Source organism: Xiphophorus maculatus, chromosome 23, assembly GCF_002775205.1.
Source record: "Xiphophorus maculatus strain JP 163 A chromosome 23, X_maculatus-5.0-male, whole genome shotgun sequence".
NCBI lineage: Eukaryota > Metazoa > Chordata > Actinopteri > Cyprinodontiformes > Poeciliidae > Xiphophorus > Xiphophorus maculatus.
In genome coordinates this window covers 8069114-8088760 of record NC_036465.1, presented here as the reverse complement: position 1 = coordinate 8088760, position 19647 = coordinate 8069114, and the positions used below count along the sequence as shown (strand labels likewise).

Sequence of the window (19647 nt, the reverse complement as noted above, 5' to 3'; positions counted from 1 at the left end):
CATTTTAGCAAAAAACATGATTTTTTTTTTTTATTGGTTTCTATAAAACAAATAAAGTTTTGTAATTCCAATTTGACTAATTTTATAGTCAATAGAAACTAATGTTTCAAAAATTAGATCTATGGTGAGTAGTTTGATCCGTAACTCTCTTTTGTTGCCATTTTAAAAGAGCAAACAAATTATTGGTCTTGCTGCAAAAACACAAAGTCTTATCAAATGTTTCTAGTCTAGAAACCAGTTTCTAGTTTCTGCCATAAGAACTAGTACTTTCTCATCAATACTAAGGAATTATTTACTTAAAACAAGTATGTCTATCTTGCTTGAAAGTTGCTATTAAGTTTGTCTTATTCCAAATGTACTTAGATATTTGCACTAGGAAAAAGACCAAAATACTTTGCAAGACTTTGTGTTTTTGCAGATTCCATCAAAGTAATGAAGCAAAATTTAGGATTATATTCATTCACTGTATATAAGCTGATGAAAGATGCAACTTTTACAAGACGTTCACCTCGTCTCTGTTTAAATAAAGGACTCATGTTATAATTTCACATTTGAGTCTCAAGTGCTTCTAAAAGCAGTTAATGTTTTCATCTGGTGTCTGAAAAATGAGCTGCCCCAAAACCCTAACAATTTCTAAGTCACGTTCAACGGGCACTGCACCGTTTCCTAGCAACCCCAGCCGAGCTGAACCCCGTTACCTAGCAACCTAAGTGGAGCTCCAACACGATTGGTTTGCTGGTTTTACCGCAGAAAGCGCTACAGACTAGCTGAAATAAACAGAGCTTAATTGTTAGGATTCTCTGCCAGTTTTATCATGGTAATTAAAAATAGCCACACTTGGCAGACTTGAAGGCAGATCTGCTAAGTCTGTGTCAGAGTAATTTATTGAAAAACTCAAAACAAAGTAATGTATCAGTGTTTAAAAAAGACATGTTGTCCTGCTATGAGAGACAGCATTTAATTCTTCTTTCCCAACATATCAGGTAATGCTCCTAATATGGACACCGAGTCCATGGCGTTTGCTCAAGAATGTCTGTTTAGAGAAGGAAGTAGTGAGCACTTAGCTCAAGTTTCCCCAAGCATTTTGTGATTATTCAATCAAGGGATTTATTGTGCAGACTTAAAACGCACTTTAAATGAAGAATGAGACTTAATAGTTTTTTGTTTTTTTGTTTCCTCCTCTGACTGGACCTAAATACCAACTTAAAAACATTTGGATATTTTTGTCTATTTAAGGAAAATAGCACTTGATAAAAAACAGAACTTGCCTTGTCGGTGATGTTTTCATACTTTTATAATCTTACTAATAAGTTTGTGGTAAAGGCAATAAATGTAGAATACATTGTTTTACAAAAGTGTTTACACCTTTTGAGCTTTTTCAATGTTTTATCATGTTACAACCTAAAATTTAAATGTGTTTAATCTGGATTTTGTTAACTTAAAAGTGTGAAAAATTTAAAATAAAAACAAAGAGATACACGTTTCCTTTTCTAAATAAAAATTTGAAGAGATTTGTATTCAGACCCAAAGAGTTAATACTTTGCACACTGCAAAAACACAAAATCTTACCAAGTATTTTTGGTCAAGTTTCTAGTGCAAATATCTTAATAGTTGAAATGAGACTAAACTAACTTAACTTTTCAGCTAGATATAAGAGCTTGTTTTAAGTTAATAATTTATTAATATTGATTAAAAAGTATTAGCTCCATTGGCAGATTATTTCACTCATTACATGGAAAATTGCTTTGGTATAAGTGAAATAATTTTTCATTAATTTTAAGAAATTACTTAAAACAAGCTCATATATTTTGCTGACAAGTTACTTGTAAGTTAGTTTTGTTTTATTTCAAGTGTTAAGATATTTGCTGTAGAAACTAGACAAAAATACTTGGTAAGATTTTATGTTTTTGCAGTGTAGGACTACATTTCACTGTTACAATGTGACAAAAGTTAAAAATTTCAAGGGGTAGGAGTGTTGTTGCAGGGCACAGAAAAGTTTATAAAGCCTTTTTATCGTTTAACTTGATCTGAGGTAACTCTGGCAGCTTTTACGACAACAGACGTAACCTCCTGATCTCTGAAATTTCACCCTGAAGCATCACAAACTGTCTCGTAAAGCTTGTTGTTTGTGTTAAGGGAGGATACAAACATCTGTTAAAGCCCTTTGGGAGCTTTAAATCATATTTCTAAAGCGCAATATTCAGAATTGTGGGTTACTGCAGGGTGCATGTGTTTGCTTTGGGTCAGGACTGAGTCATCTTGGTTTCTTTACCAAAGAAGGAGATGAGTGAGGCTGGAAGTGTCAAGTTAACAAATCCCCTACATTTTTTAAATAGCTGTAAACAGCTAAAGTGCTGCCAAGATCAATTATGTAATAGCTGAATATTTCTGCAGAGCAGAGCTGTAACTATGTTGAGTCTCTGCTCCCATCGACGCAGAAAAATTATGACTACTTTCCACCGATTTCCGTTTCTGCAGAGCCAATGAGTACTAAAGTAAGTGCTTGTAGATTCCTGGTTGAGGTCATTGTTTATTGGGATTTGTAGGGGTTTGGCTCGCCTATTTTTTTTTTCTTTTCCTCGCCTTTTTTTTTTTTTTTTTAGCTGCGCGCTTTAAAGCTGCGCAGTCTGCGCTCATTTGAACCCTTTCCGTCGAACCCAACGGACCGGACGCATCGCAGCTGGCGCAAAGTGACAGACGCTTTCTGCAGAGGTGAGTAAAAACTGCTGCCGTGCTTTTATCCCAGATCACCAATTAGACCCTCAGTCCGGTTTTAATGATATTCAAGTTTATTAACATGGATGAATTTCATCATGATGACATTGTTTGGTTTACTTAGGGACACGTTTTCTTACTAGAGGGACATTTCCAACATGATTTCCTCGAGAGAGAATCAGCTTGGTCTTAGCAAAGTTGTGTAGTTACTAGTTGCATTTACTCATTTACATTTACTTGAGTAACTTTTTTTTGTTGAAAAAATTTACTTTTAGGAGTATTTTTGTATTTGACTCAATTTATTATGAAGTGTTGCTACTTTTACTTCAGTAAAATGTCGGATTCTCTTCCCACTGCCAGTAACTAAAAATTCACCAGACACACCTGCAGTTTTTATTAAAGTTTCATATTTTTTTATTGAAAGAAACTGATTTGGAGACCATTTTTTTGTCTGATTTTGTTATATTTTGATGCTTATATGAATTACTGTCATTTTGGTAATTAAAATACTAAAATTTCCGCTTAACTTTATATTTTGGTCCATCTGATTATGTTATTTTAAATATTAAACAACTGATAATTTGATCAATAATCAGTACTTGAGTAGACTTTTTTCCAAATACTTCTTATTGAGTAATTTCTTGGATGGATATTTTTTACTTTTACCTGAGAAAAAATATGTTGAAGTACTGCTGCTCTTACTGGAGTACAAGTTTCGAGTACTCTGTCTACCTCTGGTAAGCTATAGTGGTTAATTTCTTTAAATATAATTATTTATGGGGGATTAGCGTTACAAGCAACAAGTGATGCACCAAACAACATATCTGCTTATTTAAAGTTGAATTTTAGCATTATGTGAAGCAGTTTAATTCAACAATCCATCAGGTGCCACTTCCTCTCAGGACACATTTTACTAAATATTATGATTTAAGCATATTCAGTATAAAGCCTCCAGAACGTTTTTCAGTGATGACCAGAAGATAATCTGGGGTTGGCACACCACAAAAATGCAGAATTTTTTTTTTCTTTATTTTTATTTGTTTATTTTTTGATATGTTGGATATGGCTACATTTAAGCTGTAGAAAGAAATATCTGCTATTGGATTACTTTAACCAATCTAAATTCTTGCCTGCTTATCTTTTTTAAAAAGATGCACAAAACAAGAACGCGTATTATAGTCAAATAAATAAACTCATTCTGCAACTCATTAAAGTTTGTCCTATTATCCCTTAAGTTCTTGATTTCAATTCAATTCAATAAAGAAATACTTTAATAATTGTTGTTCTTTGTAGTGTTTAACCACTCCACGCCACTAGGTGGAGCCGCTGACAAGAAGTACATAAAAAACGGTAGGAGGAGTAAGAATAATAGACCCTTTTCACAGTGACGTCAGACAATGGCCGCCATAACTCAAAACTGGGTATCTTTACTTCCGGTGTGATTTTGCCTTGGGAACCAAGCTGAAAACTTCCCGCATTCTCATAATCTTAAGGATATAATAAAAGGTAAGTTTAATAATAACAGCATTTAAGTGTTAGATAGCTGTTACTAATCATTGTAAATTCACCATTCTCTATCTGTGTATAAAATAAACAGCCTCCGATCGGAGAGTAAACCACCTAGCAGCAGCTTTAGCCACATTTAGGAAAAATATACTCTCTGTCAGCGCTGTAACGTTTAGAGGTTCACTCTCTGTATTTTATAAAACGGTGTTTACGTGTTAGATAACCGTTATCAGTCATTGTCAATTTACCATTCTCCAACTGTATTCAAAGGAACCAGCTTCCGATCATGAGTAAACCAGCTAGCAGCAGCTTTAGCCACAGTTAGGAAACATATACACCGCCGCCTGTCAGTGATGTAACGTTTAGAGGTTCATTTTCTGTATTAATGGAAAATAAAGGGCAGCTTCCAACAACGTTGTTTAGAATAGTATTTTAAATATTGACTTAAAAGATTTACATGCATCATTCACATATTCTGATGTGATTCATAATTTCTCTTTTTGTTTTTGGCCGGAAAATAAATACACAAGAAAATATTAATGTGCAATGATTTGGATAAATAACTTTAATCTGATTACTGGATTTGAAATACGAACTCGTTAGATTATTCGTTACCGAAAAAGTGGTCCGATTAAAGGCATTACAAAGCAGCGGCGGCACCGGACATCTCTGCTTATAACAAACAAATCCCTATTTTATGGGATGAGTGGCAACTCCAGTCTATAATTTAATAATCTGATCAAGATTAGAGCCTAAAACGTTATAGTTCAAAAACAGTAAAAAGTTCTGGTTAAGGAACAGTTATGTCACGTAGTTAGCTAGCTAACAAAATTCACTAATGCTAAGCTAACGGTTACGCAAAACAAAAATACCTACCTTCATAGTCAAACAGGTATTGTTCGGTGAAGAATTTGTAGCCTTTGTCTAATTTAGATTTTTTTGTCAGAGAGAACTGGTTTGCAAATCGTGATATATCTTCAAATCTTATTTTAGGCAAATGTTTTAGAGACTGTGTAAACTCCATGCTCCGGTGATCTGTCTGATCAACATATGCTGTCAGATTTATACATCTCTCTCTCTCTCTCTCTTTCTCTCTCTCTCTCTCTCTCTATATATATATATATATATATATATGACATATATATATATATGAAATAGACAACTTTATCATTACTTACTATGTACACCGGAACTAAGGATACACAGCTTCGAGCCAAAACGGAAGTTGTGTGACGTCATGTGAAAAGGGTCTATTACGGTGACCGTCCTGCGGTTCTTCGTTTAGCTAGTCTCTGATGTACTATGTTAAATATATGCACTGAATTAGTCAAAACGTGTCTTATTTTTCCACACCTTCACAATAATCCCAGAGAAAAATTGAATAAAATATTTTATATATAGTTCAAAATATGTGAACTGGTAACAAGCAATCAAATCAAGTTTATCTAAGTTAATTTATTACGTTTATTAAGTTATCAAGATAAACAAACATATATAAAGAAGTTTGATAAACTTAGTTAAATTACTTGTGACCAACTAGCCCATTTTTTGGGTTGGAGTTGCATTCTCCTTTGTAATGCACGATAAATATGTTGACAGCGTCTCTTATCTTTCTGACTGAGAACAAAATAAATAAAAAACACAATAAAGTTTATTGTTGGCAGTTTCCTTTACTTTCAAAGTCCATTTTTTGCTTATAGGTGAAGTATTGCTCTGTGTAACTGTAAGGAAAATGATAAAAATGTGAATTTGTGTTGCGATGTTATCACAGTGGTATGAGTTTAGATTCAGTGTAAACAGCTGCCTGGGTTGTAGTAATGAAATGTCCGCTATCTGGTGTTCTGAGCACCTCTTCCTCACAAACACCATATCTTAATGGAGCTTAATGTACTCAGGATCAAACAGGAAACAATAGCTGCAGGCTTGTTGTGTAACATCACATGAGTGGTGGAAAATTCTTGAGTCATCCCTCATTTTGTTACATTTTGCTTCCAAACACTTTCTCATTTAATGTGGCCTTGGTCAGTAAGTCCTCAGGCTTTCTAAATTTGATTTCCTTTTAACTTCTCCTGATTTTTTACTCATTTTCAAGCCTTAAAATATTAGTCTTTAGACTAATATTTTATACTAGTGTTTATAAAGTTGCATAGCAATTATTTAGGCAGGAAAAAGGTTCTAAACTCAGAAGAACCAAGAAATATAAGGCAGTATTTTAGCACCAAAAAGGAAGTTTCCGGAGTCATACATGGCATATAAAGATAGTAAAGATGATGCATCCAACAGGAACGCATTAAAACAAGAAACATTAAAACCTGCTACAATTTAAAACTGGACAAAATGGCTTAAAAACTTATCACTATATAAACGATTCATATCAGTTAATATTGATAATTGTCAATTTTGCTAATTATTGATTAGTTTTTGGTTTTAAGTTTGTGCCAAACTGGTGGCTTGACCTTTTCTGTTTTATCCACAGTTTTCACTCCCTGAGAACTGTTGCTGCTTATTTATTTTTAAGCAGTTATGAGGTGCAGTGGTTAAACCTTAAACTGCTCCTGTGTCAGTTACTCAACAAGTTGTTGCTAGGTAACCAAAGAATGAATGAGTTGCTAGGTAACGAAAAAGTGAGAGAGTTAGTTGATTCCATGAACCTTGCTTGAGTGGCTAATGTCTTTCCTCTGCCTACATCTCCCATAATTCTGTGCTGTTCAGTGAGTATTCAATATATTGAATATTCTATCAAATATCAATATGTCAAATATTGATATTTGATATTGATATTTGAGCCTTCTTCCTGCAAGCCAACAGTGCTAATTCCTGCACCACTTTAATATTTAATATTTAATATATATTTAATATACACTTTAATATTTTTCAAACAAATTCTGCATAATATGCTGCTGCATGCTTCTTTTTTTTTGGAGGTGTGCAAAAGGTCAACATTTGAAAAATTGAACAAAGACAAGACAAACTCAAATGTTTCCAAAGCAAAAGTGGACAAAGACCTGGAATAAAGTTCTTTGGACAGATTACTTTAAAACAACAGAGGACACATTTAACATAAACTAAAAAATCCATGATGAAATCTGCTGTATCAGAGGGTGTTTGAGGAAAATGTGAGATCATTTGTGGAAAAAGGAAGGCTGAAGATGAACTTTATTCTGCAACATGACTGTAGCTCAGAAGATTCACCATATTATGAGATGGAAAGTCTTGTGAAGAGCCAAAGTCCAGATCTTTATCACTTGAAACATGATAGAAATTTTTAAAACATCTCACTACTGCAGTCAAAGAGTGTGGTAAATGTTCCTCAGACACATTTCAGAGCCTGGTAGAGTTGTGTCACTGTAATTATTTCAACAGAAGGGGTAACACTGCGTAGCATATCCAAACATTTTCCTCAGCTAGAAAATGCCTTTCTGTAAAAATCAATTTTTAATAAGTGAAACAAGGTGAATTGTTGTTGTTTAAACACATTAATCACATTATTTTCCAGAGATTAGACTCAGATATGTGAACATTTCTTGCTAAAATTCACTGGTGTGTCCTAATGTTTGCCCAGACTGTATGCGCCCTGATCTTAATACCCTTTAAGTGTGTTTATGTGTGTAACCTGCTGAGCCCAAAGGTACTACTTGTGGCTTTAAGCCGTTAAAACATACGTCCCCTCCCTGTTTTTACATGGGATGCTGCCAAACCAACTACATGATGTCATTTAGGCGAGTGGGAGATTACAGCTCTTTCTCCAGTATGACCTCACCAGCCTTTAAAAACCAAAACGTCTTTGTAGTGACTGAGTAAAGAATTAACCAAACTTTAATGGCAGAGAAGAAGTCCTTAGCTGTCGTCATTTCATAAACCACTTAAAGCAAATGAAACCTTGGAGATGCAGCAGACTGAGGCAGCGCTGTGCCAGCTGTTACTCAGGCAGACAGACACTTTTGTTGAGGAGACAGTCCCATCACTCTTTCTTTTATTGCAAATGGAGCGGAGAGGAAGAAAGAGGGAGTGGCTCGGTGACGTCCACATTGATAAATGGAGAGCAGCAGCGGCCCGGCGCTGCCTAAAATAGGCAACGCTGCTTATTTCTGTGAATGCTGAGCAAACTGAGTGCAAGATAAACTGCTGTTCCCTTCACAAGCAGAAACTTAAACTCAATTTGAATGTTTGGTGAATTATAGAGCAACAGGAGAGCAGAAACAGCAGCTAGAATAAAATGGTTGGAATAATATTTCTGTCAATAGTTTTGAAGTAATACTGAAACAGTGAAGGCGGCATGAGTCGGATTTGTTAGAAGCAGCAAGTGGCTTTTAATACTTAGAAATGAGGCGTTACCAGATTATATTATTATATACAGCTCTGAAAAACATTAAGAGCCCACTGCACTGAAACCCACTGAAAACTTCCTGGTTATTCCACTAAATACTGATTTCTGAGTTAAAACATTAGTATTGTTGTTTCTAAATGAATATAAGCTTTTTTGTTGCATTATTTGAGGTCTGAAAGCACTGCATCTTTTTCCTTATTTTGACCATTTCTCATTTTCTGGTAAGTAAATACTAAATTTTTGCTTAGAATTTCAGAGACATGTTGTCAGTAGTTCATAGAACAAAAGAACAATGTTCATTTTAATCAAACATTACCTATAAAGAATAAAATCACAAAAAGTTAAAGTGTTCTCTTTTTTTCCAGAGCTGTAGCTCATATAGCTTCATTTGTTGAATATTAAAGAGCAGCTATTATGCACATTGCATTTGTTTGGGTTTCTACTGCTTCTAAAAAGAAGAATTTCAAAGAAACAATAGTGCCTGGAAAATAAGGCATTTCAAAAATCTCCAGAATTTAATTAGAAGCAACTGTGCCGTTACCTAGCAACCCCAGTAAAGCCCAGCCTGTTACCTAGCAACTCAAGTAGAACATTAGGGCGTTTTCTGATAAGAAATCATAAAGTTCAGTCAGTCAAACTTACATCTGTAAGATGTAATTAAAAATGAAGTTTTAGGTCAGGGATCAATAAGGATATATCCACACAATTCCAGTTTAAATGGCTAAAATTACGCACACATTAGATTATCATTCCCAGCCTTTTAAAGATCTGTTCGCTGTCTTCATATGTGGAATAGAGAGAGGAAAAAGGTGAATATTTTCTTTTTTTTTTCATTTACCTAAAGAAAAAACTTCCAATGTGTCATTAATCAACAAGAACCATTTATTTTACATGAAGCTAAAAGGTGTACCTCCCATATCAGCAGAAGGAACTGCCTCTTTCCTGTTTTGACTCCTGTGAGCCCAGTTGGAACCACTGAAAAGTCCAACCTGCACTAATCTTATCTGAATTTGTCTGAGTGTCTCTGAGCGCCAGCCCCTTTGGTTTGGGAGTATTTGTGTGTTGATAGAGCTCCCCTCATGGCCTTTTGTCCACACATATTTTAGATCTCGGCATGTCTGGCTCTGCTAGCCAAACCCTGACCTTATGTCTGCACGCTAACACGGCTCTGTGTGCGAGGAAGCATGCGGTGAGTCACTGCTCCTCCTGACGGACACAATTTGGCTCAGGTCATCTGCCTGCTAACCAGATTTGGAAGGTGATAGAGGCTCATAAAAGTCCAGGGCAAAAGGTCACATGTGGAAACAGGCCTGCCGCCATGTAAACAGGACTTTTGTTGCTGCGGGTTACAGCCTGATGAGGCTAAGCTTCATTAGATCCAATCTAAGTTAACTCAGGAAGTACAAGCAAGATGTGCTGTTTCTCATCTTTAAAGCCAACAATGGAAACATTTTTATGCATTTGTTCTGCTGTCTCACATTTACAAAATAACAAATATGTCAGATTCAATCCCAACTCCTTTACTTCAGATACGATAACTGTTCTGTTAGTTTTTACGAAAAATTTTGAATTATTTATGTTCATTTGAAGACAGCAGATTAACTAAATATCATCTCAGTAGTCATAAATTAAACTAAACTAACTAAAAATCAACTTTTTTTTGCAGATAAACTGAAAATAAATCAGTCCTTAAGGGTGCTGTGGTCATGTTTGTGGGTAAATGTTCCCCATCCAACCTGACTCTTCCTATGATTCATCTTTTAAGAAAGCAGTCGATTCATCATGTCATTTGTTCGTGATCTAAACACTCCAGCTAACCATCTCATGTTGGGGCAGCGGGAGTATCTTTATTTAACTCCTGATGTCACTGTTCTGGAATCCAAAATATATCCCCTAATCTGTCCTCTGTCCATATTCTCTGATCCATATCCTAAAAAGGCCTGGAGAGGTGAAGGTTGGATTTGGATGAGGGGTCAGCGGTGGTCTGGGTTGCAGAGGGGTATAAACAGGCCTCCATAACACACTGATGCTCAGGGTTGCTGGGTTTGATGCTCTGTGGATCATAAAACTTAAAATTTTCCTCCCTTCGTACCTGATTGGAACCAAACATGACTTTCTACAGGCATTCAGGTAAAAAGTTTTTAAACAAAAAAATGGGAACTTTATATGTTTTGGTATGTTCTTTTTTTATGTGTGTTTCCCTACAAGAGGAGCATATTTAGCTAAACCCCAATCAACATAATTTATTTACTTTTCTGGAACATCCCAGTTGTTTCTGTGTGTTTCTACTTTATTTTTAGATTTGAAATGTTCGTATGTATTATTTTATTCTGTTATTTGCCTTGCCTTCCACAGTTGCTATTTTTCAAATTTTATCCCGCTTTCTTTTGTGCAAAAAATGAATTCTGATACTGATATTTAAAAAAAATCAGACAAAAAATCAGAAAGAATGTGTTTTCTATGTTTATTCTCATTCAGATCAACATTATTATGCGTAATTAAAGTTTTCTTTCCAGCATAGCTTCATTTTTAGATTAGATTTTTTTCCCCAGCTACTTATAAGAGCTCATCGTTGAATTTACCCTCGGAAACTTTTACATAAAAACCTCTGGGTCTGATTCTAATGAAAACGTGAGAAAAAAAAGTTTTACATTTACATAAACAAAATAATCTGAATTTAAAGATAATCTTAGTTTGGTTGATGTTTAGAAAACATATAAATGTCACAGAAATTACATGTGGCAAAACTTTAAAGTCAAAATATAACTGTTTCTCTTTACTGGAGGGAAATTGTTTTATTTTTCACACTACTGCAGGATTTTGCATGTTGAATCTGTTGTTTACTTATTTTTATGATGTGGTTTAAACTATTTCTGCCACACAAGCGTCACTGATACATACAATTATACAAAACCATTTTCTAGTCAGCAGGTTAATGCAGTTGACCATAAAACTGGAACATCATTCTTATTAAATGACTGACATCAATTTATTCCTGACAGGAACAAAGTTTTTAATACCTGGAGTTTAGATTAATTTGAATATATTTAAAATACTCTAATGCAGTAAATAGTTAGTCGCAAATATATTACTCTGAAAATATTTGAATTTAAGGAAGTAAAGCCTTTCAGGTTGTGGCCCTGAGATACTGATCTGGAAAAATTATCTTTTGCCTGATTTTGTTATTTTTTTTGTTGCTTGTAAGAATTATCGTCATTTTAGTTCTAAAAATACCAAAATTTGACTTTATGTTTTGGTCTATCTGATGATGTAATTTTTAAATATTAAATGATTGATAATTTGATCAGTTATTCAGTACTTGAGTAAACTTTTTACCAAATACCTTTTACTCTTACTTGAGTAATTTCTTGAACGGCCCTTTCAACTTTTACTTGAGTAAAAATATGTTGAAGTAGTGCTGCTCTTATTTTAATACAAGTTCTGGATACTCTCTGGTTATAAGGGATGAATCTGCCAGAACTGGAACAATATTGAGGAATTAATGACTTACAGGAAGCTCTTATATATTCTGAAAGGTTACTTGTAAATCAAGTGTATCAAGATATTTGGACTAGAAACTGAACCAAAAATACTTGGTAAGATTTGGTGATTTGCAGTGTACGTGCAAAAATCAACAACAAAAACACCCACGTAATAAATCAAGATGCGGCTTTGGTTGGTGGTCGGTCTGGCTCCGGTCTCTGGTCCCTCTGTGACCTTTTCCACTGCAGAGGTCGTCTGTCCACAGGGACACAGTTTTGATAATCCTCTCCCTCTACAGCTGAGGGTGAGTGCATACCATCTCACCCGTTTGTTTGACAGACGGCAGCTGCCACTCTGTTTGCAACAAAGATTAAAGCTGCGCCAACAATAGCTGCTTATCCCCCTGTGGGCCTTTCAACATTCTCCCCACTTTGGGAGGTTCTTTAAATAGATCCGCTGAGCGGCTCGCCTCGCCAGAAGCTTGAGTCGGTTGGACAGGTTGGGTTATTTCTGGGTTCCCTCTCCACTTGTTATCCCGGCAGCACAGCTGCACATTGCTACACCAAAACTTCTCCCATCCATCCATCCATTCATCCATCCATCCACACACAACAGGGGGGCATACCATGCTCCAGGAGGGGGCTATTTACCACATCCCATTAAAATAGGCAAATATTTCTCTCGTTCCTATGGTTACTAGGACAAAATGTCATTCCACCCATTGTTTCCTGCTTGGTTCCTGTTATCGCTATCAGATCGAAACATCTGCGGCTGTAGGTAGCGATCAGCTGTTGGAGAAAATGATGCAGCTGCTGGAAATCAGAATGAAGAATAAGCCGAGTTGTTTACAGAGTTCAGAGGAGGTCCGGGGAGAACGAGCCAACAGATAAAGCTCTGCAGGGGAAGTCAGATTAACGCAGAACAAGAAGCCGTCTGTGTGAGCTGGTTTACCTCATTCGCACCTCTGTCATCAGTTTGGTATGCCTCCGTAACAGAACACACGGTCCTCGTTTAGCCTCAACTCCTGGTTTCACTTCAGGAAATTATTCTGAGAACTTAGAGACTTGGTCAGAGTTCAGTAGTAACTAGTTACATCTACTCAATTACATTTACTTGAGTAACTTTTTAGGAATATCTTTACTACGTCGTAGTTTTTACTTTTACTTAATTGAGTAACATTTCTGTATCCTCTACCCACTGAATGAAAAACAAACATGTTTTAACCAGAAATTCACCAGACACAGACCTGCAGTTTTTGTTAAAGTTGAAACAATTTTGTATTAGAAGAAACTGATTTGGAAAATAATATTTTGCCAGATTTTACTTATATGAATTATTAGTCCTTAAAATACAAAAATTTCCACTTAGCTTTATATTTTGGTCTATTTGATTATGTAATTTTTACTAAATACTTTTCTACTCTTACTTGAGTAATTTTATTATGAAGTAATTAAGTAAAATTTCTGGATTTTCTACCCACTGAATGAAAAACAATTATGTTTTAACCAAAAACCCACCAGACACACACCTGCAGTTTTTGTTAAAGTTTCACTGCAGGTGAAATAAACTAATTTCAATAAAAATTAGTTTATTTTTTATTGAAATAAACTAATTTGTAAACATTTTATTTTGCTTTATTTTGTTACTTATATGAATTATTGTCATTTTCATCCTAAAAATACCAAAATTTCCATTTAACTTCATATTTTGGTCCATCTGGTGATGTAATTTTTAGATATTAAATGATTAATGTTTTGATCAGCTACTTTTTAACACTTAAGTAATTTATTGGACGGCTACATTTTACTTTTACTTGAGTGAAAATATGTTGAAGAGATGTAACTCTTACTTGAATAAGGTTTTTGGGTCTTGGTAAAGTATTAATACCCTTTAAATGCTGCAGCTACAAACCTTAATGTATTTAATTAGGATTATATCAGACAGACCAACACAAATAAATACATAATTATGAAACAGAATGAAAGAAATGGAAGAATGGCTTCTATTGTGACTTTTTTACACTTATTTGGTAAGTATAATTTGCATGATAAGTGACTTATTTACAATTGTATGTTGAGCATAATGTACATGATGATGATTATTAACTGAATTACAAAAGATGAAGTGAAACATATCTAACTAGCGCGAGGCATTTGGATAGTGGAAGTATTTTATTTTGAAGGACCCGGTTCTGTCTTTTGGCACTGTCTTGCTTCCGTTGGTTTTGGTTGCTAGGTAACGAACAGCCGTTGCCGTTATCAGCTGTCGCCGTTTTCTCCTCAATAAAAACTGAACAGAAATGTTCATTAAAAGACATCCGAGCTTCTTTTTGGACATAATTTCACCCCCTCCATTTTGATTTAACCCTTCACTGTCTCTGTTTCAGGTCCCAGGAGTTACCTCACCTCCACCATGACTGATCGCTTCGACTGCTACTACTGTCGCGACAACCTGCACGGTAAGAAGTACGTGAAGAAGGACGAGAAGCACGTTTGCACCAAGTGCTTCGACAAACTCTGCGCCAACACCTGTGCAGAGTGCCGACGTCCAATCGGAGCCGACTCAAAGGTAAAAAAAACAAAAGAAAACGAAGGTGGACAAACAGGAGCAATAAACCTGTTTTTGGTTGAGATATATTAAATAGAACAGACTGATATGAATACAGTTTATTTTAAGAGATTTTTCATGATGTGTTAAAATAAAATAGAGCAAAAAAAAAAAAAAAAAAACTTATTGAGAACTGTGGAGTATTTTTGTTCGCTCTGATTAAACAAACTAAAACTCAAAGTGGATGAAACTAAATACTAGGAAATTCTGGTGGCTGACGTTAATTTTCCAGCAAGACCCTAAACATACCACCATGAAATAAATCAGTTCAATCAACTGAGATTAGAATGACCCAGTCAAAGTACAGGCTTAAGAAGACTGGTTGTCCTGGATTTTATTCACACGAATTACCTCTTGAAAACCATAAAATTATCGTCTATTTCACAAATATTCTCTATCACGTACACTGCAAAAACACAAAGTATTTCCAGTGCAAATACTATAGCACACTGGAATTAAAACTAGTTTACAAGTAACTTTTCAGCAACTTTAAGTCAATAGTTCCTTAATATTTATGCAAAAGTGCACATACTACTGGCAGATTATTTCATTTATAGGAAGATTTTTTTCCCCATGTATGCTCCTTTATGTTGCTAAAAGTTATTTGTTATCTCAGCTCACTTAAAATAAGACAAAATTAACTTTCAAGTAACTTTTTAGCAGGATATAGTAGCTTATTTTGAATAAAAAAAATCCTGATTTTGATGTTGACACACGACAAAATGTAATGTTTGACATTAGTTTCTCATTTGGTGACTGTATGTTGTTTTTAATGACTTTTTATTTGTGTGTTTTAATGACACAAAGCACTTTGAACTGCCTTGTTGCTGAAATGTGCTATATAAATAAACTTTTTGATAATGTTGATGGAAAAGTACTAGATCCACTGGCAGATTATTTCACTTATGGGAAAAATGTTCATTTTTTCATCAGTATTGGGGAATTATTAACTTAAAACAAATGTACTGAGCCCTATGGGAACGAGACCAAAAATACTTCATAAGATGTTGTGTTTACAGTGTAAAAGTTTGATGATAATCTGCAGGATGCTTTCTAAACTTACACACCTCTGTTTGTTTGTTTAGGAGCTCCACCATAAGAACCGCTACTGGCATGAGGATTGTTTCCGATGCGCTAAATGCTACAAGCCTCTGGCTAACGAGCCGTTTAGCGCCCGAGACGATGGCAAGATCATGTGTGGGAAATGCGGCTCCAGGGAGGACGGCAACCGCTGCCAGGGCTGCTACAAGGTGGTGATGCCAGGTGGGTCAGATTGTAGTTTTCTTCACTTCTATAATGTTAATGTTATAGTTATAAATGAGGACGTAACAACATTGATTGGGTCTTCCTTGAAAAGACTCCCTGAACTAATTAAGGTTAAATTAATTAATAAAGTAAACATTTTGTTAGTGTTTGAAAGTTTTCCTTTGGATTTTGGCTGCTTTTCATTCATTTTCAGTTCAGTAACTCATTCTTACAGGTATTTTTTTTAATTATTTTTTGCTTAAAAGGCTAAATGGATAACCAGAGTTGGGTCGACAAAAACTTCACTAAATAACCAGTTTAAACCAGGTCTTTGGGCAAAGTGTCACAAAGAAAGTTAATCCCAATGTCTATTCTTGAATCTGTAAAAAATATACATTAAAAAAAGTAGTTGGTGTATGAATATTTCTAAACGCAACACTGTCATTTAAAAGAAGCTGAAATCTTGTCTTGAATCAGTTGAAGGAGGATAATGGGGTATTAGGGCCATTGTAGATATAAGAAAACAAAACGGAGGAAAAAATTCTAAAACTTTGAAATTAATCTCAGAAATTTTGTAGAAAAATTTTAGAAAATTTCTGAGATTGAAAAGTTGAATATCTGCTAGAAAAAAATTCTTAAATATTTAAGACTAGTCTCAGAAACTTTATAGAATTTTTTAAAAAAATATTTAAGTTTGTAAAGTGGAATATTTGCTAGAAAAAATCTCAGAAATTTTGTAACTTTTTTTTTTTTAAATTTATTTCAGAGTTTGAAAAGTTGAAAATCTGCTCGGAGAAAATTCTGAAAATTTGAGATTAATCTCATAACTTTTGTAGAAAAAGAGGAAAGTCGAACATTTGCTACAAAATTAATCTTAAAAATTTTCCCAGTCAAAATTCTTTTAGCAAATTTTGGATTTAAGCTCAGAAATTTCCAAGATTTTCAGTAGAAAACTTCTCAGACTAATCTAAAAATTTCAGAGTTTTTTGGTGAAAATTTGCTCCTTTTTTTTTTTACTCTATCGACAATGACCCTGGTATGTAGCCCTGGGGTCTTTGCTGAATTTGACATTTAGATACAGATCATCTTTATCCTAGCCTCACATTTCATCTTTTGTCTCCTAATTATTTTAGTTTTAATTTTTATGTAAAGCTGTCCATGTTCAAATACATGAAGTGAACAGAATGAGTCCAAAATCAGAAGACAGCGTTGAGACATCATCCAAAAACACATTGTCAGGTTATAAAGGTAATTCTCTTCAATTTTTCAAGTGCACTTCATAAAGTCGCTGTTTTGTGCTTTAGGGTCACAGAACGTGGAGTATAAGAACAAGGTGTGGCATGACGAATGCTTCACCTGCTTCGAGTGCAAGCAGCCAATCCGCACGCAGAGCTTCCTGGCCAGAGGTGATGACATCTACTGCGCTCCGTGCCACGAGAAGAAGTTTTCCAAGAAATGCTTCAAGTGCAAGCAGGTATGAAGCCAGGTTGTTGTTGTTGTTGTTGTTGTTGTTCAGGCTTTCTGAGCTTAGCGTCGTGACCAGCATGCTGCTCTTAAAGCCCATCACCTCTGGAGGGATCAGCTACCAGGACCAGCCCTGGCACTCGGAGTGCTTTGTGTGCGAGACGTGCCGTAAACCTCTGGCAGGAACGCGCTTCACCTCCCATGAGGATCACGTTTACTGTGTGGACTGCTACAAGACCGACGTGGCCAAGAAGTGCAACGGCTGCAAGAACCCAATCACAGGTCGGACCGGAGTTTAATGTTTGCTTTTTATTTAAAAAAAAAAGAAATAGACTCACTGGGTTTGAACTGAATCTAACCCTGATTTTAATTGAGAAAGTTTGCCAGCAGAAATAGCAGAAAGATTAATAATAATTGACTACATCTTTTCACAGTATTCCAGTTTGATGGTTTAAGAAAATAAATCACATTTGGGTATTTTGGGCAACTTGAACTGCTTTTTAAATACTAAAAACCAGAAATCATGTTGTTTTGTAGGCTGTTTCAGTCCAGAGATCCCAACCCAAATGTGTTCATTTCTGGGTATAAAGCGACAACATTAGTATTTATTTTTTCTGTTAATTGAAGTTGATGCAAACCCACGTCTGCTCTCCAGGGTTCGGCCATGGCACCAACGTGGTGAACTACGAGGGACTCTCCTGGCACGAGTATTGCTTCACCTGCAAGAAATGCTCCCTGTCCCTCGCCAACAAGCGCTTCGTTATCAACGCAGAGCAAATTTACTGCCCCGACTGCGCCAAGAAGCTGTAAACAGAAGACTTTTGATTCATGAGGAAACCGATTTGTATGGAAGACAATTAGGGCCACTGAAAAAAAATTCTTTTTTCTCATAATTCTGGGTCAAACTCTAAATATTCAAACATTGAATATGTTTGAATAAATCTGATAAGAATAAAAATATTCTTATCAGATTTATAAATCTACACTTTATCCACACTGAAAGCCTTTTTCAAATTTATTTGATAGATTTTAATTTTAAGACTAGAATTGCAAAGACAATTTGAAAATCTCAAACTAATTTTAAACTTTTAGAGTGCAAGAAATGTCCCAGTTTTTTTTCTAAAACATTTCTGAGATTCTGAAAGTCAGAATTTCTGAGGGAATTTTTCTAAAAGTCAGAATATTTTTTTTTTTGTGGCTCTAATCTTCTTCTGCAGCTTTGAGTTTAGTTTGTGACTCACACTGAATTATTTCAGAATTAGGATGCATGCAGTTTTTTTTTTGGTTCTTTGGTGAATCAAGTTGAGAATCAAGGTTTTTGGAATCTGCTTTTGCACTAAAGTTTCCAATCTTCAGCAATGCAACATGTCTCTGTTTCTGCAGTTTGTCTCCAATATGGCAGCAGAATTTACAAAGTGGGATTATAATCTGATGTTTTTAGGGATTCTCTGTTGCCTTGTGTTTCTAACGTAACTTTAGTGCCTTAGTGCTTTAATCCATTTTCTGGATTAAATGCTTTTATTCTGCCAGTTGCTGCTCAAGCATAACAGCTTTGATTAATAATTGTGTTACATGTTAGACATATAAAATATGCCATGGCTTTGTAATCCATGCTGAATAATCTGACGAGGTATTAGGGCCATTGTGGATAAAAAAAAGGTGCATTTCTACCAAAACTTAGAAATTTTCAGATAATCTCAAAATTGAGATTTCTAAAACGTATGAATTTTCTAGAAAAAAAAGACTTTAGAAACTGAAATTTTCCAAAAGTCAAAAAATGTTTGCCTTTTGAAACTTGGACATTTCCAAGTGTTTTCCTAGAAAATGTCAGTCTCAAAATTTGACTCTTTTCTAGCAATTTTTCAAGCAAAGAAATTTCCAAGTTTTTTTGTAGAAAATTTCTGAAATTAATTTCTAAATTTCAGTTTTTTTGTAGAAAATTTTCAACATTTGGTGTTCAGAATTTTCCAAGTTTCTTTTCTAGAAAATTTCTGATTAATCTAAATATTGCTGAGTTTTTTTTCTTGAACTTGAAAGGTGGAAAGGTTCTTGAAAGGTTTTGACTTTTGGAGCTCAAGAAATTTCTGGGGTTTTTTCTAGAAAATGTCTGAGATTAATAAAAAAATATTTGAAGGTTTTTGGCAAAAATTTACTCTTTTTTTCCCCATTTATAAAAGCCCTAAAACGCCATTGTAGCATAATAAACCTGTTGCGTAGTAAAAACTTGAAGCTTAAAGGAAACAAATAAAATGATGTATAGAGCTTGTTTGTCTCTTCTTTGGCACAAAAAACAGAATCAC

The 19647-nt window shown here is 34.9% G+C and overlaps 1 protein-coding gene across 2 annotated transcripts; it reads left to right on the top strand.

Annotated features, from left to right (window-relative positions):
- Positions 1-2607: 2607 nt before the first annotated feature.
- On the top strand, positions 2608-19609 carry fhl1 (four and a half LIM domains 1). Of its 2 annotated transcripts, none has more exons than XM_014468936.2 (6): positions 2608-2712; positions 14418-14599; positions 15724-15901; positions 17188-17357; positions 17443-17629; positions 18003-19609. In XM_014468936.2, the coding sequence occupies exons 2-6, from the start codon at positions 14444-14446 to the stop codon at positions 18155-18157; spliced, it is 846 nt and encodes a 281-aa protein (XP_014324422.1). In that variant the 5' UTR covers positions 2608-2712; positions 14418-14443; the 3' UTR covers positions 18158-19609. The 2 variants fall into 2 exon arrangements, with proteins under 2 accessions (XP_014324422.1, XP_023184863.1); XM_023329095.1 differs by lacking the exon at positions 2608-2712 and adding an exon at positions 10549-10678.
- Positions 19610-19647: the final 38 nt, after the last annotated feature.

Coding starts and splice junctions, on each gene's coding strand:
- fhl1 (XM_023329095.1), top strand. CDS start 10,657: ATGACTTTCTACAGGCATTCAG. Junction 14,600..15,723: donor CAATCGGAGCCGACTCAAAG/GTAAAAAAAACA, acceptor TTGTTTGTTTAG/GAGCTCCACCATAAGAACCG. Junction 17,358..17,442: donor AATGCTTCAAGTGCAAGCAG/GTATGAAGCCAG, acceptor CTGCTCTTAAAG/CCCATCACCTCTGGAGGGAT.